The sequence below is a fragment of the Ruditapes philippinarum genome, unplaced genomic scaffold (assembly GCF_026571515.1).
Source record: "Ruditapes philippinarum isolate M1 unplaced genomic scaffold, ASM2657151v2 ctg249_1_1_1_1, whole genome shotgun sequence".
Lineage (NCBI taxonomy): Eukaryota > Metazoa > Mollusca > Bivalvia > Venerida > Veneridae > Ruditapes > Ruditapes philippinarum.
The window spans coordinates 195,509-221,985 of NW_026857229.1; the positions used below are offsets into that span (position 1 = coordinate 195,509).

At 32.8% G+C, this 26,477-nt stretch overlaps 1 protein-coding gene across 6 annotated transcripts in view; it reads right to left on the reverse strand.

Moving 5' to 3' along the window:
* LOC132749123 (rap1 GTPase-activating protein 1-like) overlaps positions 1–26,477 on the reverse strand; it is a 230,017-nt gene that overhangs the window by 182,445 nt on the left and 21,095 nt on the right. For 5 of the 6 annotated variants that reach the window (XM_060738809.1, XM_060738813.1, XM_060738811.1 and 2 more), the window contains exons 2-3: positions 16,540–16,745; positions 15,742–15,979 (exon numbers count right to left, since the gene is read on the reverse strand). In XM_060738809.1, the coding sequence (XP_060594792.1) occupies positions 15,742–15,979; positions 16,540–16,745 (444 nt within the window). Of the gene's footprint in view, positions 1–790; positions 972–15,741; positions 15,980–16,539; positions 16,746–26,477 lie in introns of those variants that run through there. The other variant, XM_060738814.1, reaches the window with a different exon arrangement.

The following is a 26,477-nucleotide window of genomic DNA, read 5'->3' on the forward strand; positions in this document are numbered from 1 at the left end:
GCACCATGATTGTATCTCTGTACTGAGCAATCTGGACTAGAACCATGGACCAGCTAACTGGACTGGCACCATAAGTTATTATTCATACTGAACTTTCAGGACTGGTATCATGAACTATTCTTTTTACTGAGCTATGAACCATGAACTTTTCTCTCTACTGAGCTTACTGGACTGGCATGGTGAACTATTCTCCCTACTAAGGTAACTTGACTGGCACCATGAACTTTTCTCCCTAATGAGCTTACTGGACTGGCACCATGGATTTTCTTCCTAATGAGCTAACTCAGGCCTTGCATTCATGAAGTAATCTACCTACTGAGCTATTTTAAGCTAGCATTCATGAACTGTTCTTCCCTCTGAACCATCAGATCTATTCTTCCTTATGATGAGCTAACTTTATTCCTCAAATAAAAATCTGTGCATTTAAACCAGGCTTTATAGTGTTACAGTTCAATTTTTGTATTTTGATATTGAATTCCATTAAATTAAGCATCAACTGTTCCAAATTTAAAGCAGGGCAAATCCATTAGATAAAGAACAAAAGTTTTTCTCCTATTGAATCAATGCCACAGAAATCAACCAAGTAACTTAATCAACAGTTGCCACCATAAGGGACCAGAACCTGATAATATGCTGCTTTACTATTTCATCATGTTTCAACTCAGATTTCCAGAAGCACTCACAGAGTAGTTTATACTTATTTTATGTAACTAAATGTATCATTATAATGGTTAAGGTCTGTTTACTAGTATTTCACAGCTAGACAATATGTTGGTAAAATTCACTTTACCTGTCTTTGACATTTCTCCTATCTATTTTGAACTTTTTAAATACACAAAAGTAATCACACCCTTTCCATGTAAACTATATTAATTGTTATCGAAAAATATGATTTAAATTTATTCAAAAATGAATTTGACAATAATCCATTTTTGACAGCACTGTATGTTTGAAGTTGTACATTTACTTTATGAAACAATACATGACTTGTCATCTCTACATGATCATACAACAAACCAATCATAAGTCACATATGATGTATTACCATAAATCCTCTTAACAATGAAATTCCTTGCCAGTACCCCTCATTGCAACTTAAGTGGATGATGTTAGATAAAGAACATGAATATACAAATATAAACATTTTCTTGCAAATACCCATATAATATAAATATACCTATACATCATTATTTTCATTTATTATAACTGTAAAATTTGTTATCAAAATTGTTGTATGTACTGAATTCATATCAAGAATTTTATATAAAATAACAACTATAATGTAGAATAGGGGCCTGCACAGCAAAGTGGATAAAGTTGTTGACATTTAATCACTTGCCCCTCATCAGTGTGCAGGTTCAGGTCCGGTACGGGATTTTGATTTGTTGAACATGTATGCCGTATCTATTCAGCTAGCTTTTGGAATATTATTTTGTGTCTAAAATATTACACAGAGGATCATCTGAGGTTTTTCTTCCAAAATAAGTCTTAAAAAAGTTGTTATTTATTACAATTGCAGTTTAAGTGAAACCATCTAGAATGGTTATAGGGTATTTATTAGGTATAATACGGTGATGTAAAGCCATATGTCAAGTGGTTCTACCGTTTTACTCTTCTATGTACTGTGATAACTATCTGTTCTACTTGAAACAATAAAAACTCTAACTTCCAATCTACTTAAACACTTATAACACTTTGCAAATGCTGTCACTGAAAAATATACTAAATCAAAGTTTGCAGTTGTAATATACACAATTATCTATCAACTTCTCCTCATGGATCTTTTCAATAAATGGTGGGGCATTTCATCTTAATGATACATGATTCATGCACTTCCATTTATTATATAGAAAACATGGACACTCTTTCCCCTTATATATGTACATATAATATATGTAGACTACAATGTAATTTGTAATGTTTAAATTACAGGTTGTAATTTCTCTTATGTATTGTCTGATTAATACCACAGTATAAATAATGTCTTTATATATAAATAAAGACATAAATGTGCTGTGGTAAAACACATATTATTTCATGTCAATGTAGGCCTTACCTCAGTTCATACAAGAATTATTGCAAAATATGGCTATGAAGTGTTATACATTTTTATTTTATTTTGTATTGTTTTATGAAGTAGGGGCTAGTGATAACAGGGTGAGGGTGGAAAAAGGACATTGTAACTTTTGCCAAAATAGAAGTATAGCAAATATACACAATTTTGTCATTTTATGACAATTAAAACAGTTCATTAAAATAGAAGAGCAAATAGTTTTCTAGAATATAAAATCTTTCTATAATTAAAGATATACTTGTAGTACTTTGCTATAATTGAAGACATACTACATGTAATTAAAGATATAACTACATGTAATTAAAAATATTAATACATGCAGTTAAAGATATTACTACATGTAATTAAAGATATAACTACATGTAATTAAAGATATTACTACATGTTATTAAAAGGAATACTACATGTAATTAAAGATATTACTACATGTAATTAAAGATATTACTACATGTAATTAAAGATAATACTACATGTAATTAAAAATATCAATACATGCAGTTAAAGATATTACTACATGTAATTAAAGATATTACTACATGTAATTAAAGATATTACTACATGTAATTAAAGATATTACTACATGTTATTAAAAGGAATACTACATGTAATTAAAGATAATACTAAATGTAATTAAAAATATTAATACATGCAGTTAAAGATATTACTACATGTAATTAAAGATATAACTACATGTAATTAAAGATATTACTACATGTTATTAAAAGGAATACTACATGTAATTAAAGATATTACTACATATAATTAAAGATATTACTACATGTATTTAAAGATAATACTACATGTAATTAAAAATATCAATACATGCAGTTAAAGATATTACTACATGTAATTAAAGATATTACTACATGTAATTAAAGATATCACTACACATAGTTAAATATATTACTACATGTAATTAAAGGTAATACTACATGTAATTAAAGAAAAAAGTACATGTATTTAAAGATATTAATCCATATAATTAAAGGTAATACTACATGTAGTTAAAGAAAATACTACATGTAATTAAAGATAATTCACATGCAATTAAAGGATAATACTACATGTTATTAAAAGGAATACTACATGTAATTAAAGATAATACTAAATGTAATTAAAAATATTAATACATGCAGTTAAAGATATTACTACATGTAATTAAAGATATAACTACATGTAATTAAAGATATTACTACATGTTATTAAAAGGAATACTACATGTAATTAAAGATATTACTACATGTAATTAAAGATATTACTACATGTAATTAAAGATAATACTACATGTAATTAAAGATAATACTACATGTAATTAAAGATAATACTACATGTAATTAAAGATAATACTACATGTAATTAAAGACAAGGGCCATCTGTGATGACATGTGTCGCCTCATGATAGCCATAACTTGGCAAAAAATCATTCAACCTCAAAACCTGTGAAACCTGTTAAAATCATGACAGGGCAAAAAATCAATGAACCGAAAAATGTTGATGAGATTCACAACTAGACATGGTATTGATCATTCCCCTAATATTTTAATGAAATTGCACCAGCAGTTTCAGAGGAATAGTCCAGACAAACTTCTGTGTAGCTGCCAACACAAAAAAACACCTTTTTTTATTCAAGGGCAATAACTCAGCCAAAAAAAATCATTCAAGCGAAAAACTTGTGTATTATGCACAAGTACTTGACCTACCAACTAATCCTGTAAAGTTTCATTGAAATTTCATAAATGGTATATGAGGAGAAGTCCGGACAAACTTCATTATTTCAAGGGCCATAACTAGGCTTAAAATCATTCAAGCGGAAAACCCTGTAATATGCGCAAGTGCTTGACCTACCAATCAATCCTGTAAAGTTTCATTGAAATTGAATTAGTGGTATATAAGAAGTAGTCTGGACAAACTTTAAAAATAAAATAATTAAAGGGCCATAACTCTAACAAAATTCATTGAACCATAAAAGGCCGATGATATGCACAACTAGACTTGTTCTGATCATTCCTGAAATTGCACCTGTAGTTTTTGAAAAGTAGTCCGGACAAGCTTTTGTGTATCAGGCAACACACAGAAAACTAGAAATGTGTCCATAGGACACGGGTGCCCCCACCGCGCCACTGTTCTGCCAATCTTTTTTTGAAAACTAAAAATCTTTTACTAAGTAAAGGGCAAGAACTTTATAAATACTGAATAAATCCACAAGCAAACCCCAAGGTGCATAAGTACACATGCTGACCAACATTCTTGTAAACTTTCAGGCCTACAAGTGAAATACTTTTTGAGCTATGCATGAACAAGTTGAAAATTGTAAATTTATACTACTGTAAGTCAAGGTCAATAACTCTAACAAAACTGAAAAAAAATCCACATGCAAAGTCCCAGGTTCATTCTAAGCTTCACAGTGATGTGAATCATTATTCCTGTAATTTAGTGATGTTGATCATTATTCCTGCAAAGTTGGTTGATTCTAACTCAAGCACTCAAGGAACAAATAACAACATAATGAAACGGTTTTTACTAAGTCAAGGGAAATAACTCTATAAATACTGGATAAATCCACAAGCGAAACCCCAGGTGCAAAACTAAATATGCTGAGCAACCTTCCCTTAAGGTTTAATGACTCTATGTCAAATCCTTTTTGAGTTACATGACATAACTCTAAAAATACTAAATAAATCCAGACGAAAATACCCAAGTGCACAACTACACATGCTGATCAACATTCCTGTAAAGTTTCATGACTCTAGGTCAAATCCTTTTTGAGTTACATGCGACACAAGTTGAAAATTGCAAAATTTTACCAAGTCAAGGGCAATAACTCTAAAAATACTATATAAATCCACACGAAAATACCCAGGTGCACAACTACACATGCTGATCAACATTCCTGTAAAGTTTCATGACTCTAGGTCAAATCCTTTTTGAGTTACATGCGACACAAGTTGAAAATTGCAAAATTTTACTAAGTCAAGGGCAATAACTCTAAAAATACAAATATCCAGACAAAAATACCCAGGTGCACAACTACACATGCTGATCAACATTCCTGTAAAGTTTCATGACTCTAGGTCAAATAGTTTTTGAGTTATAAGCGACACAAGTTGAAAATTGCAAAATTTTACTAAGTCAAGGGCAATAACTCTAAAAATACTAAAAATATCCAGACGAAAAATACTCAGGTGCACAACTACACATGCTGATCAACATTCCTGTAAAGTTTTATGACTTTAGGTCAAATCCTTTTTGAGTTACATGCGACACAAGTTGAAAATTGCAAAATTTTACTAAGTCATGGGCAATTACTCTAAAAATACTAAATCCAGACGAAAATACCAAGGTGCACAACTACACATGCTGATCAACATTCCTGTAAAGTTTCATGACTCTCGGTCAAATACTTTTTGAGATACATGCGACACAAGTTGAAAATTGCAAAATTTACTAAGTCAAGGGCAATAACTCTAAAAATACTAAAAATATCCAGACGAAAATACCCAGGTGCACAACTACACATGCTGATCAACATTCCTGTAAAGTTTCATGACTCTAGGTCAAATCCTTTATGAATTACATGCGACACAAGTTGAAAATTGCAAAATTTTACTAAGTCAAGGGCAATAACTCTAAAAATACTAAAAATATCCAGACGAAAATACCCAGGTGCACAACTACACATGCTGATCAACATTCCTGTAAAGTTTCATGACTCTAGGTCAAATAATTTTTGAGTTACATGCGACACAAGTTAAAAATTGCAAAATTTTACTAAGTCAAGGGCAATAACTCTAAAAATACTAAAAAAAAATATCCAGACGAAAATACCCAGGTGCACAACTACACATAATGAACAACATTCCTGTAAAGTTTCATGACTCTAGGTCAAATACTTTTTGAGTTACGTGCGACACAAAAGTGAACGGACGGACGGAAGGATAGACAGACGGATGGACGGACGGACGGACAAGGGTAAATCTAAATGCCCGCCACTAAAGTGGGGGCACAAAAAACACTTTTTTATTAAATGGCCATAACTAGTCCAAAAATCATTCAACCAGAAAACCCGTGTAATATGTGCAAGGACTTGAACTACAGATCAATCCTGTAAAGTTTCATTGAAATTGCATTAGTGGTAAAAAAGGAGTATTCAGGACAAACTTTAAAAATAAAAATTATTAAAGGGCTATAACTCAAACAAATATCATTGAACCAAAAAATGCTGACAATATGCATAACTAAACTTGGTACTGATCATTCCTGTAAAGTTTGGATGAAATTGCACTAGTAGTTTATGAGGATTAGTCCAGACAAGTTTTGTGACGAACGGATGGACTGATAGACTGACAGACAGACAGACATACAGACGACGGAGAATTGATCCCTATATGTCACCACTACTCCGTAGAGGTGACTCTATAATACTACATGTAATTAAAGTTATTACCACATGTAGGTAATACTACATGTAGTTTAAGAAAATACTATATGTAATTAAAGATAATACTACAATCAAGTAATTAAAGAAAATACTACATGTAATTAAAGATAATACTACATGTACTTAAAGATAATACTACATGTAATTAAAGATAATACTACATGTAATTAAAGATAATACTACATGTAATTAAAGATAATACTACATGTAATTAAAGATAATACTACATGTAATTAAAGATAATACTACATGTAATTAAAGAAAATACTACATGTAATTAAAGATAAAATTACATGTAATTTAAGAAAATACTACATGTAATTAAAGATAAAATTACATGTAATTTAAGATAATACTACATGTAATTAAAGATAAAATTACATGTAATTAAAGATAATACTACATGTAATTAAAGATAATACTACATGTAATTAAAGATAAATACTTTCTTGAACATCAGACAGGATTATCTTCTGTTTACATCGGTGCTAACAAACTCTATCTTATACCCCCCATGTTAGACAGGTCGCGTTAAATGACGTCATTGCCGCGCGCCTGAATTGCGTTCTTAGGATGACGTCACTTAACCATTATGAATGAAGTTGTAAGTTCATATTCTACTATAAGAAAAAACTGTGTAATGAGAATATCCATTTTCGTAATTTCTGTTCTGAAAATAATTGATGTATGATATGTTAGAAAAAGAATCAAACATCAGCTGTCCGTGCAGAGGGGTATATCTAGCTCTCGGGTAATTGTAAAGCGGAAACACGGCAGAGCCTCATTACCGCCGTAAACAGTTACCCTCGTGCTAGATATTCCGGTCTGTACCGGCAGCCAGTGTAAGATTCTTATAACATGTAGTACATTGAGAATATTGAATGAGTGTTGACATAATAATGAATTTATTCAACAAGTTCAATATATTTAGTATTAAATCTTCACTATTTTTATATTCTATTTATCACATATTCAAAATAAGAATGGTTTGAAGCAAAAATGAATCATTATTCATTGACGCACATATAGTAACACTAACATTAGCATGCTTTAACACTATGTTTATATATAACGCAAATGACGTCACATCAAAGTGTTATTACACTAGTGTTATATTGTTTTTATTAAATGGATTTATTACACTTCCGTGTGGTGGTATTTATGTTAAATTATTATATTAAACAAGAGCCCGGTTTGAGCCAGGTGATGCTCCCCGAATAGGTTTTGGACACAGGAAAGTACACCTCTTGTAGTTTCAGAGTTATGTCCCTGGAAAAAGTTAAAAGTGCAATAATTTCAAAATTAGGCAAGGCAGAGTTATTGTTCTTTGCACTGCACTTCTAATCAATGTGATCTATCAACCTACAAAGTTTCTTGTTGATACCTCTTATGGTTTCCCAGTTGTGTCCCGGACAAGTTCAAAATGTAAAATTGAACAAGCAATTATCATAGTATTGCAAGCAATCCATAAGTCCCCTACCGGTAAGAGCCCAAGCAACATTCTGAAGGGCCACAGACAGACGGACTGAAGGACACTCTAAAGTTATTTTTTAAACATCCCTGTTATCAAAATATAACATTTTTAAAATCCTATCATGATTGAAGAAGTTGGAGTAAAAATTACCAATTTCTCGAAAAAAAAGTCTAAGTTCAAAAGGGGCATAATTCTGGAAAAAGTCTTGCTAGAGTATTGAACACTCACAAATGTTGAGTGATAATAAGAAACATTTTATATGAAGTTTGAAGTAGATACATTCAGAAAAAAAAGTTATTAAAAAAAACAATGTTTTTTTTCATGAAAATTTTAAGTTCAAGGGAGGTAATTCTGATAAATTTTGTGCTAGAGTTGTAAACCTTGTCACATATGATGTGGTTGATTACAAGCAACTTATATTTAAAGTTTGAAGAAAATACCTTAAGAAATAAAGAACTTATAGTGAAAAAAACTTAAAAACCTAGAATCAGAAATCTTGAAATTCAGTCTATTTGTTGCCATAGCAACCAGAATTTTTCAACATAGCAAGATAAGAAAAGGATGTGCATAATTTCCATACTGCCATATACCCATATGGCAAGTTTCATAAACAGATTTTCAGTACTTTTTGTGTTATCACTGGATCCAGGTTATGTGTAAAATTTGCCATATTTTCAGTCTATTTGTTGCCATAGCAACCAGAATTTTCAACATAGGAAGAAAAGAAAAAGACGTGCATAATCTCCATACTTGCCATCTATCCATATATCAAGTTTCATAAAAATATTTCAGTACTTTTTGCGTTATTTGCGGGATCCAGGTTATGTGTAAAATTTGCCATATTTTCAGTCTATTTGTTGCCATAGCAACCAGAATTTTCAACATAGGAAGAAAAGAAAAAGACGTGCATAATCTCCATACTGCCATCTATCCATATATCAAGTTTCATTAAAATATTTTCAGTACTTTTTGTGTTATCGCGGGATCCAGTTTTGTGGACGGACGGACTGACGGACGGACAGACGGACTGACGGACGGACAGACGGACAGACGGACGGAGGGTAAACCTAAAGTCCCCTCCGGTAAACCGGTAGGGGACTAACAAAGGGCAATAACTACAAAATTTGGCAAGGCGGAGTTCAAGTTCTTGTGCACTGCACATCTACCCATTGAGATCCATCTACCTACAAAGTTTCATGTTGATATCTCTTGTAGTTTTAGAGTTATTTCCCGGACAAGATTTTTTTAAAAGGGGAGATAATTCAAAAATTGGGCAAAACAGAGTTATGGTTTTTTTTGTACTGCACTTTTACTCAATGAGATCTATCTACCAACAAAGTTTCATGTTGATATCTCTTATAATTTTAGAGTAATGTCCCAGACAAAGTTCAAAAAGTAAAAATAAACAAAGGGCAATAACTCCAAAATTAGGCAAGGCAGAGTTATGATTCTTGTGCACTGCACATCTACCCATTGAGATATATCTACCTACAAAGTTTCATGTTGATATCTCTTATAGTTTTACAGCTATGTCCTGGACAAGATTTTTCTAAAAGGGGAGATAATTAAAAAAATGAGGCTTAACAGAGTTATGGTTCTTTTGCACTGCACTTCTACTCAATGAGATCTATCTACCTATAATGTTTCATCTCGATATGTCTTATAGTTTTAGAGTTATGTTCCGAACAAAGTGTTAAAATAAACAAAGGACAATAACTTCAAAATTAGGCAAAAAAAGAGTTATGGTTCTTGTGCACTGCACATTTACCAATTGAGGTCTATACCCATACAAAGTTTCATGTTGATATCTTTTATAGTTTTAGAGTTATGTCCCGGACAAGATTTTTTCTATAAGGGGAGATCATTCAAAAACCGGGCAAAATAGAGTTATGGTTCTTGTGCACTGAACATCTACCCATTAAGATCTATTCACCTACAAAGTTTCATGTTGATATCTCTTATAGTTTTAGAGTTATGTCCCGGACAAGATTTTTCTATAAGGGGAGATAATTAAAAAACCGGGCAAAATAGAGTTATTGTTCTTTGACATTGCACTCCCTCTCAATGCCCTCTACCACTGTATGAAGTTTAAACAAATAAATTCCAAGGGTTTTCAAGTAATGCTCCGGACAAAACAACGGACGGACGTACTCACAAAATGGTTCTTATGTGACTTTTCCTTTGATCTTTTTGGCCATTTTTAGTCACACAAGGCATTAAACAAGAGGGCCATGATGGCCCTGAAGTCGCTCACCTGTATATAGGCCCCCGGAGCGGGGCCAGTTTAAACCCCAGAGCTTTTATTTGAACAAACTTGGAAGACACTCATTAGAAGATGTTTCACAATGTTAAGTTTTTACTACACACATGTAATGAAAAACAATGATCTCACCCGCCCCCCGTTCCCCCTCCCTTGCCCCCCCCCCCCCCCCCCAGCAGGGCCAATTTTCACCCAAGGGCTTTTTATTTGAACAAACTTTGTAGACATCCATAAGAAGATATTTCATGCTAAACTTCTAAGCTCTAGCTCATTGGGTTTTTTTAAAAGAAGATTTTTTAAGTTTGTACTATATGCATATAGGCAAAATCTATGACCCCCCCGGGGTGGGGCCAATTTTGACCCCAGGGCTATTATTTGAACAAACTTTGTAGACACTCACTAGAAGATGTTTCATGCTTAATATCTAAACTCTAGCTATTTGGGTTTTTTCAAAGAAGATTATTTAAGTTCTTGCTATACACATATAAGGAAAATCAATGACCCCCGGGGCAGGGCCAATTTTGACCCCAGGGCTTTTATTTGAACAAACTTGGTAGACACCCATTAGAAGATGTTTCATGCTGAATATCTTAGCTCTAGCTCTTTGAGTTCTTTCAAAGAAGATTTTGTAAGTTTTTACTATATGCATATAGGGAAAATCAGTGACCCCCTGGGGCGGGGCCAATTTTGACCCCAGGGCTTTTATTTGAACAAACTTGGTACACACTCATTAGAAGATGTTTCATGCTGAATATCTTAGCTCTAGCTCTTTGGGATCTTTAAAAGAAGAATTTTTAAGTTTTTACTATATGCATATAGGGAATATCAATGACCCCCTGGGGCGGGGCCAATTTTGACCCCAGGGATTTTATTTGAACAAACTTGGTAGACACTCACTAGAACATGTTTCATGCCAAATATCTAAACTCTAGCTATTTAGGTTTTTTCAAAGAAGATTTTTTAAATTTTTACTATATGCATATAGGGAAAATCAAGACCCCCCGGGGCGGGGCCAATTTTGACCCCAGGGCTTTTATTTGAACAAACTTTGTAGACACTCACTAGAAGATGTTTCATGCTTAATATCTTAACTCTAGCTATTTGGGTTTTTTCAAAGAAGATTATTTAAGTTTTTGCTATACACATATAAGGAAAATCAATGACCCCCGGGGCGGGTCAATTTTGACCCCAGGGCTTTTTTTTTTAACAAACTTGGTAGACACCCATTAGAAGATGTTTCATGCTAAATATCTTAGCTCTAGCTCTTTGAGTTCTTTCAAAGAAGATTTTGTAAGTTTTTACTATATGCATATAGGGAAAATCAATGACTCCCTGGGGAGGGGCCAATTTTGACCCCAGTGCTTTTATTTGAACAAACTTGGTACACACTCATTAGAAGATGTTTCATGCTGAATATCTTAGCTCTAGCTCTTTGGGTTCTTTAAAAGAAGAATTTTTAAGTTTTTACTATATGCATATAGGGAAAATCAATAACCCCCTGGGGTGGGGCCAATTTTGACCCCAGGGCTTTTATTTGAACAAACTTGGTACACACTCATTAGAAGATGTTTTATGCTGAATATCTTAGCTCTAGCTCTTTGGGTTCTTTAGAAGAATTTTTAAGTTTTTACTATATGCATATAGGGAAAATCAATGACCCCCTGGGGCGGGGCCAATTTTGACCCCAGGGATTTTATTTGAACAAACTTTGTAGACACTCACTAGAAGATGTTTCATGCCAAATATCTAAGCTCTAGGTCTTAGGGTTTTTTAAAAGAAGATATTTAAAGTTTTTTCTTTCGGTTGCCATGGCAACCAGAGTTCTGCATGGAATTAAATTCTTTGAACAATTTTTAAAGGTGACCAAAGGAACATTCCTGTGAAGTTTGGATGAAATTGGCTTAGTGGTTTATGAGGAGATGTCATTTAAAGTAAAAGTTTACGGACGGACGACGGACGGACGATGGACGGACGGACGACGGACGGACGCCTGACGAAAAGCGATCACAAAAGCTCACCCTGTCACTTTGTGACAGGTGAGCTAAAAAGACACACAAGTAAAAACGGAATGAATAGGATTAAAGAGAATTTACCCCAAGTCACACAAGTACCTCTGGGTTCGTACGGACAGACTGACAAGGTGGTGACTATAATTATGCTCTCCCTTCGGAGAGCATAAAAAATACTACATGTTATAAAATATAATACTACATGTAGAAGTTTGCTATAATCACCCAGCAGTATATTTATAATACATCTACTGTTTCTCATTGTTAATCAGGAAAATATTACCAGATGATTCATCCTTAACAGTACATGACATGGGTCATGTAAAAGAACTTCATTGTTGAAACACTTGACAAATATAATCATGTTTGTACATTAGCATACTGTAACATATAAATGTCTGTCTCTGAGGATTCATTACTCTTTTATATAACATTTTTCAATCAAATTGTGAAGATTTTTATATGATCATTCTACAAAAGCAATTATACTGTACAGGCTAGTAATGGTAGAAAACTACTGTCTACAGAAATTGTATTTTCTTATTTTCATATTGAACGGAAAACTTTACATATTGTTGTAGATTAAGCCATTATGAAGATAATCAAGTTTGTTGTCAGTGAAGATAGAACTTTTGTATCCATTACATTTTTAGTAATTATACAGGGGAGACCACTTTGCACTTTGTTTACACAAGGACAAGATATAAATGAGGCAGAAGTTTGTATACTATTGTAGTAAAACTTCCTGGTTTACAGGAAATGCCTCTTGACGCACTCTGATCACTAAATTTTCATTGACATCATTCTAAATATGACAATGTCAGTAAGTGGAAATACTTGATAAGATATGCCACAGTTATTATACATGTTGAATCTACTAGTGAAGTTGTATATACCAGAACTAAAACAACACTTAACATAATGAAACTGTCAAACCACAATATATAAGTTACATCCTTTAGAAGGATAACTATATATTCTCATATACTGAAATAAATTATTTGATAAATTGCCTTTAATTGTCCTGTTTGATTCATTAAGGAAATCTGAGAACAGCTAATAAACATAATTACAATATTCTATATATAGGACACATGTAGATAATAATGGAGAATTCATGTATGAATAGAAATAATTATTTTTTATAATATCTACATGAAGTTTAATATATCCATATCTGTATTATATATTTATATAATTAAGCTACATAAGCCATAAAGTTTTATTGTTGCCCATTAAATGAATTACATTATTATTGCATTTCCTTCATGTACTCAACTATTTTATTAATGATTTACTTTTTAAAATATCAGTTTTTTTACACTAAAGTAAGTTTTGCATCATAGACATTTTATCTTGTTGAAATTGATTTAAAGTGGATTGGTCTACAAAGGGTACTTTTTCAAATATTGATGAAAGCAATAAAAAGTGCCATCTGGATATTCTTACAAAATATTTCTTGAAGAAAAAAGTTTATCTAGTTCTAGGAGATTTAGTATGATCATAATACATTGTATATTATTAGTTATAAAAGTTATATCACCTTTACTAAACAGTAGAACCAAAACAAAGCTGTAAACAGTAAACACGGTTGCTAAAAACATTTGTTTTTAAAGAATTTGCTTGTTTGTCAAAAAAAGAACATTTTTCTCATCATTTTGGCTGCAGTTTCGATACAAAATATCCAAAAAATGTTAGTTCTAGAATTTTTACAAAATATCAACAAATATCTGAGTGTTATAAATATTTGGAGCAAAAAATAAGTTGGGTGTCATTGACCAACAACATGCTAACAAAATGCCTAGTTCAAAGAAATTCTATCGAACAGTTTTGATTTTGCCTGTATGTCTGAATGTAAAGTCCTGAAAAAAACTTTAAGGACCGTAATACTTTAGTTTAAGCAAAAATGATGTAACTAATCAATGTTAGATCAGTATCAATTCAACAGGTCCCAAAACCATACTATAATGTTTATTTACATTAAAAATCCCTTACATTAATTACAGGCTGTTCAATATTAATATTGCAACCAGATGAAATCCTTTGCTGATGCATAAAATATTATTCCCTGCGGTCTCTCTGTGGTACGCGTTTAACTTTTGAGGCATGGAGGAGCACGTGACCTGTTTTCGGTACATGGAGGAGCATGTGATCTGTAAACCGTACATGATTGGTTAATTGACCTTTTCGGAAACCTGGATAAATACCGTTTGCCGGTACGTTACGGATAATCCTCTAGGGAAAAAGACACCTAATTAAGAACAAAAAACTATTACGTGATATTTTTAATTTTCTATAATTATGTTACCGTTTCAGGTGGAAAAACTTGAATGATGTGTTTGAAAATTATCAATGTTTTAATATGTATCTCAAAATGTTACAAACAATAAATTGTTTATACTGAAAATCTACAAAATTAAAATATTCGTAGTGGCATCTGCCATAATAAATACTTGTGTGTTTACTTTATTTTTTTTTTTTTGCTCGGAATTATTCATAAAATGGAAGGCCTATTTAATTATTTTCTTAAAAAAGAAATAATTGTTTTATGTTCGACCTTCTCCGGTCATCAACGGTCACCATTTTCTAAAGACCTTCTTCTATATTAATCGATTACTGTCAACTATATTCCTGATACAAACGTTTATTTATCCTCGCCCCCCCCCCCCCATTGAAAATAGTTAAATGAAATATATTTATATCATTAAAAACGTTGCCCGCAGGAAACCATTTTACTTGTGTTACATATTACAAGGGAAATTACTCAAGCTACTATATACTGACTTTGTTGTCACTAGTTGTCTGTGAGTTTTCATATTCTCACTCAGTGTAAACATTTCTAGACTGTTGGATTTCTATTATAGTCTGGTGAAATTTCTATTGTAAACTGGTGAAATTTCTTTTGTAGAATGTTGAAATTTCTATTTTAGAATGGTAAAAAAAAAGGTAAAATTTTTATTGTACAATGGGGAAATTTCTATTATAGTCTGGTGAAATATCTACAGTAGTCTGGTGAAATTTCTACAGTAGTCTGGTGAAATTTCTATTGTAGAATTGTGAAAAAATATATTGTATTGTGAAATTTCTGTAGTAATCTTGCAGGATTTACATGTATATGAAAATATCTTATTTTCCAAAAGCTGTAATAAAACTTCAGAATTGATATGCACCTTATTTTCAGTTCTCTAAAAAATAACACAGAGACTTGGTGCACCATGTTCTAAACTAAACGAAAGAGTTAGAAATGTCCAAGTGTTAAATGCATCAGACTAGTAATCTAAGTATTGCTAGCTATGTGGGTATAAACTATGTCAGGGGAAGCCATGACTTTATTAAGCATGAAACCTACACTAATTGCTCAGCACAGGTTGTTTGAGGAACAGATTCAAAAGAATATGTATGAGGTTATAGCTACCTACTCTGCCGAACTAAAAACTAACTACAGTTTTTTATCAAAGCCTACATACATATTTATGCTTTATTTACCTGTATTTGGTGCAAGTTTTCCATGTAACCAACTTGTTTGTGAATGTTGAAGTCCATTCATACAATCTGCCATCCTCTTTTGTTCAAATTCATACAATTCCTTTGCATAAAGGTCAAGGTCATAGGCATTCTGACTGCAGGTCATCCAGTTCATACCAAGGTCAAGGTCATTTGGTGGTTTTGGTTGCCATGCTTTGCTACGTAAAGGTGACTCCACATTAGCTTTAACTGCACTGTTCTGTAAATAAAATATACAAAGTGTGTATAAACATTACAAGGAATTTCAAGTTATTCACCTCTAAATTGACCTGAAAATCTTTGAATTATTCACCCTGTCATGTACAGACTAAATCAAATGAAAGCTGTCAAGAAAAAAATCATCAATTCATATATTTTATATATAATTGACACAAAAATATTTATAATTGGCAGGTATCAAAGGAATTTTTAAAGCCAAAATAAATAAAAGAAGTCATTGACATTGTTCAAGTAGATATTGAAATGTTCAACTTCATTATAATTATGTTATTGTCTACACAATATGTCAATCATATGAAATTATTTGTTAAAAATTTACCATCTAAGTTAAAATTGCTCTAGTCTTTCTAACAACAGACATACAGAGATAGGTCAAAGATTATAAGTTATTCTACATTGTATACACAGACTATTATTACTTTCAATAATCTTTGGTTGCAATCTTGTTTATTGTCAACACAAGGGGGAATGAAAATATAACATGCATCAGTTTTATAACAGTGAAATGATATCTAAAAATTATTATCATGCAACACATACCATATTGTCAAACCCACTTGTTTGCCAGCCATAACCACCTTCTATGTTGCCATTTATAGGACAGTTGCCATAGTAACCATTCTGAGAGTTCCAGTTGTCATGGTAGCAGTCTGGAATTGATGGACCAGAATTTCTGTGACATTGAGAAGAATGTGTCTCCAACCTTCTACGATAACTCTCAATTACCTCAAAGAAACTATTCTCCACTGAAAATATACATAATAATATTTCTATCATATTCCAATCATAATAGTTTCAAAATTGGAATGAAATTTCTTTACCTTCAGCTAGTATATTACAATTTAGAAAATCAAAAGTAATCTACCTATATGGGTCCATAAGTATACTTTTAGTATACTAAACAAGAGGGCCATGATTGCCCTGAAATCGCCCACCTGAATATAAAAATCTCCATGAAATTAGGAAAAGTAATATTGTGAACTATAAAAAAGCAGACATAAAATTAAGAAATAACATCGGCCTGAGAGGTGTAGATCAGCTATTTAACACCGGTTTGGAGTTTTGATGCGTAGGAATTGACCACGGCGCATTAAAACTCCAAACCGGTGTTAAATAGCCGATATACACCTCTCCGGCCGATGTTATTTCGATTCTAACACGATAAAATAAGGAAAATCACTAATATTATTTTTTAAGCGGAAATAACTTCCGGTGCCCAATTTTCGTATATTATTAAACGCTGTTCGATTTTCGCACCCTACTGTTGCGAAGATATAGAAATTATCAACAAAAGAAATAATAAGAAAAAAAACGTTATTTTATCAAGTTTTCAACAATAAAAACTTACGTCGTATTGTGTTTACATCAGTGCCCCATTTATCTTTCTTGTATGTATGAAATAACGTCAGCTTGTTTATGAATGAGTTGTTTATTTAGGATGACGTCATTACGCTGCTTACGGATTGGCGCCGTTTTGTCAAAATATTTATTAACTGATATGGATCTAATATGTGGCGTTAGTGCATGTGAGATATTATTTCGGTATTGTATGAAAAGAAAACATTATACGAACTGAAAATATAAATAAAAATGCTTTTTATTGTTGCTTTAAAATGCTTTGTAAACTATACAATCGAGGGTGAAAATATAACAGCGAATATACAAGTAGTCCCTAACCGGTGTTTATTGGCAGTTTAACACCAGTTTTTTTCCTTCTTTGTCTATAGTGACAAAATCACGTGAGTGTTAGAATCTAAATCTTAAACTGATAATAGAAATTCTTTGAACAATTTTCAATTGTGACCACCAAAGGAACATTCCTGTGAAGTTTGGATGAAATTGGCTTAGTAGTTTTTGAAGAGATGTTGGTTTAAAGTAAAAGTTTACGGATGGTTGACAGACGGATGGAGAGAGGCGGACAAACTGCGATCACAAAAGCTTACCTTGTCACTTTGTGACAGGTGAGCTAAAAAGTATGTGGAAGACATAGTTTCCTTGATGTGATTATCAATACCCCAATCAGTCACAGTCAGACAAAGATAAATCAAGAATTAGATATTAGTGTTTTATCAATCAATGAAGTTTTATTGCACATATGGATGCTTTACCCCTTGAATAGAAATGTCAAACAAGCAAATTCCATAAATTGACAATTGCCTCATCGAATTATTCAAATCACTTAATTGCACATTCAGATTCATGTTTCCCCCAAAAATTAAATAGGAAAAATAGCAAAAAGCCAAGAAAATCTTAAATTATGCAAAAGAGAATTTAAGAGAAATAATCAAGCTCTTTAAGAGAAAGCAGTTTTCCTTAATGAGACCTATCAATGTATGAAGTTTCAATTTGATTTCTTTAATCATCTTTCAGTTTAATCATCTTACATAATGCTAAAGAAAATAATGCTTTTTGGACAATGCTTCACCTTATAAGTGCAATAACCTGAATAATTTCTATTTAATTTAGAAGGACTTAACCCATTACTGCACTTACAGGTGACCATTTATTATTTATGTAGTTTTATCGACTGAGATATATCAATGTGTATATCTTTCAACATACTTCTTTAGTTTTGATCCTAGAAATATTAAAAGTGGCCAAATTACAGTGGTCAATAACTCCAAAATCATATTCAAGAGAGCTTTGTTGTAAAAACAGTGTGCTTCTGACCGGCATAAACATGATAAATGAAATAAGTACAACTATGAAATTTTGAGGAAAAATCTCAAATATTTTAAGAGTTATAAACTAGAATCAAATAAATTAAAGAAAAGAAAGGGCAAATACCCTAAAATTATGCAAAATAGAGTTATGGTTCTACATTGGGCTTTTTATATAGGATATATCAATAGTATTGTTCAGTTCGAACTGGCGGGGTTTCTAGCTGACTTCAGTACAATCTAGCTTAAATAATGTTTCAATTAAAATATAAAAAAATCATAATGTTAATTAAATTCAACAATCTCATCCCATTCCTATTTAAAGAAAATTTTGGCTTTTAATATATTTGAGCCACGTCACGACAAAACCAACATAGTGTGTTTGTGACCAGCATTGGATCCAGACTAGCCTGCACATCTGCGCAGTCTGATCAGGATCCATGCTGTTGGCTTACAAACCCTATAACAAGTAGAGAAGCTGATAGCGAACAGCATGGATCCTGATCAGACTGCGCGGATGCGCAGGCTGGTCTGGATCCATACTGGTCGCAAAGCCTGATGATTATGTTGGTATTGTCGTGACGCGGCTCATATGAATACTGTACTGTGTTTTTTTTACAACACTGAAACTGATAATTGATTAAACAGATTCAATTTAAAAGATGAGATTAAAGGGTAACACCCACTGACAGCTGTTGTTCTGTTTTTTGTCTATATGCTGTCAGTTTCCTGTCAGAATAATTATATTCTCTAATGTCAACATTTCATCACTATAGTAAACCATAGTTTGATACACTATCACATTAAACATTCTACAGGGGGTTATCAATGAATGAAAATAAAAAACATGTTTTTTTATCTCTTTATCTTAAAATATGTCTATTACATTATTGTAAGAGGGGATCAGAAAAAATGTACATGTATTAAAGTTTAATACGTTTGCAGGAAATAAAAGCTGTTCCAGTGCTGGATGGTGAATAATTAGTAGAGGGCACTTTAGTTTATTGATTAATTTATGTTTTGTTTATCAAAGGTACCATTGACCTTGACCTTTGCATCTGAAAATTAATAGCTGGTGTAATAGGTAGAACGCATCTGACTCTTGAAAAAAAATGAGTTAAAAAAGAAAAAAAACATTCAAAACAATATTCATTTAGCAGCACTGTTTTGTCAAAGATTGGGAACAAAATAATGCTACATAATAACAAACTGAGAAACTAATTGTACTGATTTATCATAAGTAGATCTGTATGAACCCACTGTCAAAAATTAAATATACAGTATATGTATCTTTTGTTACAATTAAGCAATACATATGTTCTTGTATAATGTGAAAATTTTAATATCATTATAATGACCATTACTCAGGCTTTACAAAAATTTACTTCTTTCCCCAAATTATCACCAACGACTGCTTTTATTACAAAATAATTTATTGACATTATATACAAGAAAGTAAATATTTTCATTCAAATTCATGTGCAAGTAATTTCCCTGTAAACTGCTCTGTCAAAACCATGAAATTCACTCCCACAGAAAAATCATCATCTACTGTAGCTGCCTGTAATAACATGTCTGTACCATTTCCGATCCTTTTTTTCTCACCCTTCCACTTAAATATATCCTTACTGACACACATACAGTAAATGAGGCAAGAAATTATGACAGCTGCACTACATTGATGTTCCATAGAATCAAAATAGGCTCAAATCTTATGCTGTTTTTGTACTGTGAAACATTCCTCCATTTTCAGCTTATATTTTACTTCAACTTAAAATAATTTATGAATCAAATATGAATTAAAGCCGTAACTTCTTAATGTGCTCAGTGTATTTAAATAGCAGAGAGTTAAAATAATTCCTATTATTATGAAAATACAACTGTATATAATTGTATCTAGTCAAATGATTTTGCATTTTATTACAGCATATATTTTTGTAAGGAAAGTTTATTTTACCAATTACTGGACTAATTTTGAAGTAAAATCTCCCACTTGATCATCGAAGAAAGTTCACATGTATAGGTCATATGGAGACTTTCCAGCTTTACTGGTCAGGTACTGTACATTATTTCAGGCATGAATGGGCACCTGAGTAGAACCACTCACGTTCCAAGACCTAGCTGGATAGCTTCCTCACAAGAAAGAATTCAAAGTCTCTGACGGGATTTGAACCCACACACAACAGTGGGGGGCAAGTAGTTTGAAGTCAATGACTTTAACCACTTGGCCAGGGACATCCCTCACAATGTTATAAATGAGCATGGAGTGATAAGATAGAAACAACTTTATAGTTCAAAGAATAAAGCTTTAAATCTGCTGCAAAAATTAATAGCTGAATTTTTAAAAAATGCTTGTATGAAATAATTATGTTAGTAAAATTACCTTGAAAGTGAATGGAACATGCACAAAATCATTGATAAACTGATAAAACCTTACTTAAAATAGCAGAGAATAATTGGTTCCAGACCATTTTATTGTGTGTATGTGCAATATTCATGTCTGTTACAACAAGAGATATTGTATATTACAACTCTTTCGAGAATCAACCATTAGATTATGGAAGCAATATAAATTCATCGCTGATAAATTTATCAAAATATTTTTTGAGTATTAGTATGTCAATTAATGTTAAAACAGTCAAATGTGGTATTTGTTGTATTTTATGCCATAGAGTATAATATAAATATGTACAATCAGCAAACAGCAAACAACTGATAGCCTATAGTCACAGCTCTAGGCTCCTTTATGTGAATAGTTTAACAAAATTTTGCACATATATATTTTGAAGAAATGACAAAATTGGCACATAGGCATGCATCTTCTCATAATTATAGTTATATTTTCTCAAGTGTAACAATTCACAACAGGTAATTATTTCAGCAGGTGTGCTGCTGGAATCTGTTACAAACACCATGATAATTTGTGTATATCCCATATGGATTCAATCACCAGCTATAAATGAGTAAAGTAACACAAGCAATTTGTTAAATACCATAAATTCCAGACAAAATTATTTTCAAATCTAACCCCTTTGATTATAAACATGGTAAAAATCTCCCAAGATGATCAGGAAGTAAAATATATTCTGATAGTAGCATGGAATTATTTTTAGTTCTTCAAGGTTTTAGAGAGCAAATGCACTGAACAATGTTGACTATTAAATCTTTAAAATGATCATGCTCCTTAATGTTCATCTTCAGTTATTACTTATTGTCATGTACAGGTATGTTCAAAAAGTTTGTGGAATTTTTACTGCCATCTTTTTTCTTGGCTCATAAAAACAAACTTAGCTGATGTGAATAGAAAGGATGTTTTTATTTCTTTTCTATTTCATATCAGGATTAAAATGCGGGTTAAAGCAGCACACCTCCAGATTCATATCTATTTTCATAAAAATTTTGGAAATGTATTTAAAAGTAAAATATTAAGAGATGAACAAATAAAGCAATTTACATATTGCAATCAACACTAACAATTCAAGAAAATTACCACAAAGTGGTCAACATATGCAAAAACAGCCCTTACTGCGTTAGTAATGGAGTAGAAATATGGTGAAAAAATACTGCAAAAGCAGTCTTAAACCACATTTAACAAGTAACTTATCACTTGGATCTTGAATGTTTTTACCTTTTTTAAAATTTAAGTACATTTTTCTCAATATTGATTTTCATGAAATATTTTGGCCCATCTAGAGGAGAGTAGCTTTAAGATCTGAAAATGTTTAAAAGAGAGTACAAAATTGTTACATGATTGTGACACACTCAACACTGAAGAGAGTACACAACTGTTACATGATCATGACACACTCAACACTCAAGAGAGTACACAACTGTCACATGATTGTGACACACTCAACACTCAAGAGAGTACACAACTGTCACATGATCGTGACACACTCAACACTCAAGAGAGTACACAACTGTCACATGATCGTGACACACTCAACACTCAAGAGAGTACACAACTGTCACATGATCGTGACACATTCAACACTTAAGAGAGTACACAACTGTCACATGATCGTGACACATTCAACACTCAAGAGAGTATACAACTGTCACATGATCGTGAGACATTCAACACTAAAGAGAGTACACAACCGTTAAATGTTCTTGACACACTCAACACTCAAGAGAGTATACAACTGTTACATGGTCGTGACACATTCAACACTCAAGAGAGTATACAACTGTTACATGATCTTGACACACTCAACACTCAAGAGAGTACGCAACAGTTACATGATGGAGACACACTCAACACTCAAGAGAGTATACAACTGTTACATGATCGTGAGACATTCAACACTCAAGAGAGTACACAACTGTCACATGATCGTGACACACTCAACACTCAAGAGAGTACACAACCGTTACATGATGGTGACACATTCAACAATCAAGAGAGTAGTATACAACTGTTACATGATCTTGACACACTCAACACTCAAGAGAGTACGCAACAGTTACATGATGGAGACACACTCAACACTCAAGAGAGTAAACAACTGTTACATGATCGTGAGACATTCAACACTCAAGAGAGTACACAACTGTCACATGATCGTGACACACTCAACACTCAAGAGAGTACACAACCGTTACATGATGGTGACACATTCAACAATCAAGAGAGTATACAACTGTTACATGATCGTGACACACTCAACACTCAAGAGAGTATACAACTGTCACATGATTGTAAGACATTCAACACTCAAGAGAGTATACAATTGTTAAATGATCGTAAGACATTCAACACTCAAGAGAGTACACAATTGTCACATGATCGTGAGACATTCAACATTCAAGAGAGTACACAATTGTTACATGATCGTAAGACATTCAACACTCAAGAGAGTACACAATTGTTACATGATCGTGAGACATTCAACACTCAAGAGAGTACACAATTGTCACATGATCGTGAGACATTCAACACTCAAGAGAGTACACAATTGTTACATGATCGTGAGACATTCAACACTCAAGAGAGTACACAATTGTCACATGATCGTGAGACACTCAACACTCAAGAGAGTATACAACTGTTACATGATCATGACACACTCAAGAGAGTATACAACTGTCACATGGTCGTGACACACTCAACACTCAAGAGAGTACACAACTGTCACATGATTGTGACACACTCAACACTCAAGAGAGTACACAACTGTCACATGATCGTGACACACTCAACACTCAAGAGAGTACACAACTGTCACATGATCGTGACACATTCAACACTCAAGAGAGTAAACAACTGTTACATGATCGTGACACATTCAACACTTAAGAGAGTACACAACTGTCACATGATCGTGACACATTCAACACTCAAGAGAGTATACAACTGTCACATGATCGTGACACATTCAACACTCAAGAGAGTACACAACCGTTAAATGTTCTTGACACACTCAACACTCAAGAGAGTATACAACTGTTACATGATCGTGACACATTCAACACTCAAGAGAGTATACAACTGTTACATGATCTTGACACACTCAACACTCAAGAGAGTACACAACAGTTACATGATGGAGACACACTCAACACTCAAGAGAGTATACAACTGTCACATGATCGTGAGACATTCAACACTCAAGAGAGTACACAATTGTCACATGATTGTGACACACTCAACACTCAAGAGAGTACACAACTGTCACATGATCGTGACACACTCAACACTCAAGAGAGTACACAACTGTCACATGATCGTGGCACACTCAACACTCAAGAGAGTACACAACCGTTACATGATCGTGACACACTCAACACTCAAGAGAGTATACAACTGTCACATGATCGTGACACACTCAACACTCAAGAGAGTATACAACTGTCACATGATCGTGACACACTCAACACTCAAGAGAGTATACAACTGTTACATGATCGTGACACATACAACACTCAAGAGAGTATACAACTGTTACATGATCGTGAGACATTCAACACTCAAGAGAGTATACAACTGTCACATGATCGTGACACATTCAACACTCAAGAGAGTATACAACTGTCACATGATCGTGACACATTCAACACTCAAGAGAGTATACAACTGTCACATGATCGTGACACATTCAACACTCAAGAGAGTATACAACTGTTACATGATCGTGACACATTCAACACTCAAGAGAGTATACAACTGTTACATGATCGTGACACACTCAACACTCAAGAGAGTACGCAACAGTTACATGATCGTGACACACTCAACACTCAAGAGAGTATACAACTGTTACATGATTGTGACACACTCAACACTCAAGAGAGTACGCAACTGTTACATGATTGTGACACACTCAACACTCAAGAGAGTACACAACTGTTACATGATTGTGACACACTCAACACTCAAGAGAGTATACAACTGTTACATGATTGTGACACACTCAACACTCAAGAGAGTATACAACTGTTACATGATCGTGACACGCTCAACACTCAAGAGAGTACACAACTGTCACATGGTCGTGACACACTCAACACTCAAGAGAGTACACAACTGTCACATGATCTTGACACACTCAACACTCAAGAGAGTATACGACTGTCACATGATCGTGAGACATTCAACACTCAAGAGAGTATACAACTGTCACATGATCTTGACACACTCAACACTCAAGAGAGTACATAATGTACATTAAAAAAAAGGTTACATTTTTCATTTACATTACATTATTTTGAACATCATTTTGTTGTGTTATGAGCAGGTACCCCTTGTCATATGTTATTATCACAGAAATTGATATTTGTAAACATATTGTATTGATTTTTTCACATGTTTCAATATTTGTCTTACGCAAGTTCAAAAATGTGGACTGTAGGTCATGAACCAAAATGACCAAACCTTATATCACTTCACAAAAATGTGAAATTAATGTGAAATTTTTAGCTATTTATGTAATATTTTCTTTTTTTCTTTTTTTACTTTCCACCAACACTTCAAAGGGATTATAAAACAGACAAAATTTTCATTTCTTCATTTTTAATTTTTCATTCAATTATTCTGTAAATTTCCTGAAACTGAATACACTAGGCAGTCACAGGAACAAAACTTTTCTCCTTGTAGAGAATAAAATGGTGGTTTCCTAACTTGACCCACGTGGGTCAGGTCTAAGAGCATTAAGATTTAACAATACATTGTAGTTGTCACACTTTCCTTGGGAATGTCAAATAGACTTGTTTCAATCATAAAATATCCACAATATCTGTTATTGTAAATTCCAGGGTTTGTTCATATGACACAACTTGTTTTAATTTGAATTTACTTGGTGATTCTGTCGGTGTCTAAATTTTGTTCAACATATGTATAGATATATTTACGCTTCAAACCCAAAATATATAGAATTTATACAGAAATTCATGCTGGGACTTAATAATGGCAATTTTCCAGCTTTTCTTGTGGATCAGGAAGACCTCAATGCCCCTCAATGCATTATTTCAAGCATTAAAAACTCACTTTGATAAACTCTAAGAAAATGGACCTTACTAACAAAGTTTAAAATCGCAAAACATCAATGTTGCAAAAAGGGCATATTATAACTTTGCATTTAATAATTTTAGAATTATCTCCCCTCCTTAATGATAATTAATTTACAAAAATTGAAATTAATTGCTCAATAGTTTCAGAGAATATGAACTTTAATGAAAAGGTTAACCACTGCCAAAACTGATGCCAAACCCAACAATTGGCCCCTCTTATTGTTTCTGGAACATTTTGTGCTTTCTCCAGGAATTAGTTACAATAAAATGTAATTTAGTGATAAAAGGCATTAATTACTACTTGTATCT